Source organism: Populus trichocarpa, chromosome 7 (genome assembly GCF_000002775.5).
Source record: "Populus trichocarpa isolate Nisqually-1 chromosome 7, P.trichocarpa_v4.1, whole genome shotgun sequence".
NCBI classification, from domain to species: Eukaryota; Viridiplantae; Streptophyta; class Magnoliopsida; order Malpighiales; family Salicaceae; genus Populus; species Populus trichocarpa.
Window position 1 is genome coordinate 5,357,357 of NC_037291.2, and position 4,455 is coordinate 5,361,811.

At 33.7% G+C, this 4,455-nt stretch overlaps 1 protein-coding gene across 2 annotated transcripts; it reads right to left on the reverse strand.

The window, feature by feature from the left end:
- Positions 1 to 1,794: 1,794 nt before the first annotated feature.
- On the reverse strand, positions 1,795 to 3,966 carry LOC18101128 (scarecrow-like protein 32). Of its 2 annotated transcripts, none has more exons than XM_006380573.3 (2): positions 3,464 to 3,966; positions 1,795 to 3,237 (listed from the first exon to the last, which is right to left on the reverse strand). In XM_006380573.3, exons 1-2 carry the CDS (start codon positions 3,469 to 3,471, stop codon positions 1,956 to 1,958), a joined length of 1,290 nt encoding a protein of 429 aa, XP_006380635.2. In that variant the 5' UTR covers positions 3,472 to 3,966; the 3' UTR covers positions 1,795 to 1,955. The 2 variants fall into 2 exon arrangements, with proteins under 2 accessions (XP_006380635.2, XP_024461015.1); XM_024605247.2 differs by having other exon boundaries at positions 1,795 to 3,107; positions 3,464 to 3,965.
- Positions 3,967 to 4,455: the final 489 nt, after the last annotated feature.

The following is a 4,455-nucleotide window of genomic DNA, read 5'->3' on the forward strand; positions in this document are numbered from 1 at the left end:
TAAAACTATATTCCAAACTACCAATCATATTTTAATGAGAATATAACACAATTCCTAAATGTTTGGACCTCGTTGATGTAAACTTAAAAGATTGGGTAAAACATATAAATGAGTTTTGTTAAATTTATTGCAAAGCTTATACTTCATCTAATAGAACAAACCAAATCATTACCCCGCGCTATCATATAGGTCAGACTAATGCTTTTTTTGAATGAAAAAAAAAAAACTAGACATTTCTAATGTGTTTTCTAAGAAAAATATTAATTATGAATTTAAAATTTCTTGTATATTAAACAATATCTTTTTTAAATATTGAAACGACAACATATTAAAATTTTTAAAAAATAATATTGAAACGGTAACATAATGAATTGACCTAAGTTAATTCGGGTTAACCTGTCAAATTTATTATTTTTTATGATGAGACCATAATAACCCATAAAAAGTAAATCAAAATAAATTATAAAACTCAATTCATAATTAAGCTAATGTTGAAGGATGAAATTTATGAAAAAAAAATATTTAATTAAAGATAGAGAAAAATAAAAGAGATTTGAGTGAAATTGAGTTAACCTGTCAAACCTGCGATTCAAGTCATACACCCTATCACATTTAATAAGTTTTTATCAATGAGATTATTTTTTAATCATGCATGTGAGATTTATTTGCATTAAATAACAAAATATTAAAAAAAAATAGAAAAAAAAAGATACACATGTGTACTCAAATAATAAAAGTAGACTTATTTTTAAAAAAAGTTAAATAAGAAATAAATCTTTAAATAAAAATGGATAAAATGCTCTGTTTTTTTAGTTCAAGGATCCAAAAATACATTAAATAATAATAATAAAAAAACCCAGATATGTAAACTTACAAGCCAAAACCTAACATGTATGGGCCTCAACCCAAAAACCCACATGCGCGGGCCTTCTAATCTAGGACCACACACCTAGGTTTTAATTTTTTAAGTAAATAAGGTGGATAACACGTCATCAGTTCAGTATTTTTTTAAAAAAAAAGATTGTAAAGAACACGTTACATGCAACCCATATTTGGACCAAAGGTGTTTTAAATCTAAAAATCTATTTTCAACTAATTTTTAATTAAAAAAAACATAAAAAAACACCTTAAAGACATAAGCGAATCCATTTATGCCATCAAACAACTAAAAAATTGGTCAAAAAACCAATAATTAACCTGAAACTCCAAAACTTTTTGATGTCAAACCTACTTTCTTAAGCAATTTTAAGGTGAAAGAATAGGTTAATAAAACTCATCTCATTTAATAGAATTCATTGACATTAAGATCAACTATATTTGGTGGTTGAAATTGGTGTCAACCAAGATTTTCTTTATGAATCATTATAATTTGATGACTTTCTCTCTCTTTTGTCAAATTATGGACTGAAAAATAATAAAAATAATTTTTTGGATCAAAATTGAATTGTAGAAAACTACAAGGACCAAAAATCTATCAATTAAAAAATAGAAGGACCACAATTAATTGTTCACGCTAATTTTAAAAAAGCCACCTAGTTTCTCCATCTTTTTCACTTTATTCCATTACCTTTAAATCATGCCTTTCATCAACAAATTGAAAGCAACCTGCCACAAAAGAATCATCATTCCCCCCCCCCCCCCCCCCCAAAACAATTATAACTAAAATGAAAAAAAAAGGGAGAATTAGTTTTTGTTAATTTTTTAATTGAAATTTTTTATAGGATATAAAAAACTAAAGCTATAATAAATTTATATTAATTATTGTAACTAGAATATATCAATAAATAGGCAATATTGAAATAAAACCCTACTACCAAGCTACTTCTGATATAATTTCCGAAGTTAAATTAAAGAGTTACTACAATACAATTAAGAAAAACGTTCTAAGAAATATATAAATAAAAATAAAATCAGAAAAACAAATTATTTATAATTAAAACGGATATGAAGAAGCGTTAAGCAGGCAACCAAGCACTAGCAAATACAACATTATGTCCCTTCCAAGTGAGTACAATATCATCATCTTCCTTCTTTAGTCCCCAGCCGGCTGCATGCTCATCAAGCATGGTCTTAACTTCAGAAATAGCATCGTCTGCGAACGAAATGCCTCGAAAATTTGCATTTCTCATCCGTTGAATCCACCTGCATTTTGGTTCAAGCCGCTCCACTCTTTGCGGTCCCTCATGTGCTATGACATTCTCAATTTTCCAGCATATATCAGCTTCATACCACTGTCTTTGTCTACTTCCCCTTGGAAGAAATGTATCCACAGTATCATAAGGTATCCATAGATAATTGAAAGCTGACCTTAGTCTACACACCAAATTATTTGATGTTAAATCTGCATCCTCATCTACTAAGACAACAAGTGTTGGGTCTAAACTCCTAAGAGACTTTAGAAACATTGTCCTAAAAGACATAGAGGACGATGAAGATTCATAAGAATAAGTATTTGAGTTTGTACTAGGAATACCAGAAAGGGTTTCTTCAGGTATGTAATGAAGCATCATGTGACAGTTTATGACTAGCGCCTCACCACTTTCAGCATACACTAGATGTTGCACCCGAAGTTGCTCGATAAAGGAAGAGAACCCATCTGCATAACTTGAAGGAATGACTCTAAATTCCATTATTATGTTTCGTGACCGAGCAAAGTTGACCAACTTTGAGCCCAACTCTTCATAAGAAAGATCAAGCAAAGGTGGTACATCTTCAGTGGCACCAGCAACAGTAAGCTTTATCAACGGGGGCACCTCGAACCGATTAGCAATAGCATCGACAAGAGTTGGGATTTGCATGCAATGTGTCAAGCTTAAATCTACAATATGAATAACTAAATACCCTTCAACAGCTTCCAATATTGCAGCATTTGCTGCAGTGTAACCGAAGCGATGCCATGGGGTTAAGTCAACAAAGCTTGCAAGCTCAATGATAGAGAATTTATGTGTGTCTATGGCTAGGTTGCAGTGAGCATTTTCCATTGCAGCAAGAAGTTTGCAGGTACCACTCTTCGCTGCACGTGCGATCAGGGCTCTTAGGAAGGCACATGTTAGGCGTTGGTTTGAATCACCATCTGGTGGTGCAATGTTGTTTAGGACCCATAGGATCTGTTGGGATAGAGTGGCATCATTACTTTCAATTGCATTTACACAGTGGACTAAAAGCTGCTCCATGCAATTAGCATCACCAAAGCTTCCTAAGGATTTTGATGTAGGGAATCCAGGCCAGGGACGGTTTCTGTTCATGGTGGGGTTCGAAATTGGAGTGATGATTTGGTGCAAGGGTGGTAGTGGGGTTTCAGTGAATTGCATCATGGAAAGGGAGACAGATTGAGTGGAAGAAAAATAAAGAAAAAGGAAAAAAGAAGTGTACAAATTAAGTTGAGAAAGAGTGAACAAAAAGGAAAGATAAAGAGCAATCTGAGAATCAGAAGAGACAAAGAGACCAGACTAGTAGTGGGTACCTTGGCATTGGGAAACGATCCAATAGAGGTGAAACTTGAAAGTGTAAAACCAGTTGTAGAATTCTGCAAGTGAATCAAAGAAAATAGACAGTTCAGCTTTATCCAGGGATTTATTGAAAGGGAGAAAAAGGACCGATCATGAGGTGTGAACTCTCATCCCCAAAAAAAAAAAAAGAAAGAAAGAAAGAAACTGGAAAGTTGAAGAAGTCATATATTGAGCAAAAGAGACACTTCCATTTGCAAGATCAGCCTTTTTCATCAGCTGTCAATAAAGTGGTTCAAAGAGCAATATAATCAATGATACAACTACTTCTTTCAAAGATACAAAAGGGTCTAATCCTCTCTTGATGTCCCTGATTCTGCTTTTTCTTCTGGTTGCGAGGGAGAGGGAGAGGGAGAGGGAGGTAATGTCGAGCAGAGGAGAGTGGGCTAGTCCTCCTGTTGAATTTTGGTAGCATGTGAGGCAGCCGGCCAGGGTCTTGTCTATACGTGGGAGTTGGGATTTTGTCATGTAATGCGAGATGGGTGGGGATATATATAAGGCTGTTAAGGCTTGGCTCACTCACTCACGGGCCACCATATAATTATAATACTTAATCATGAAAAAAAATCAATATTTTGTTCGGTTTTCCCTTTCCTATGTATACCAACTGTGTCCGGTCTGATTGTTTTTACAAGTCCTTAAGCATACCGCATATAGTTTTTCATATCTCCATCAAGGTGGGATTCAACTATAGGGACATAAGTGATCATTGATATATAGTAGTTCAATAAGGCTATAGGGTCCCTCCTATGACTCATGCATGACAGCCAAATTCCGCGAATATGCATGCATTGATAAGACAAGTTTTTTTTTAAAAAATGAATAGTCATTGTCGAAGCATGCGAAGAGTTTCTTCTAGCTGATTATTTCATTGGTCCCCCTCCTCCGTGAAAAAAAATATGTTATGAAGAAATTATAGAAAACAAAGCGATTTATATATAACAAAGAA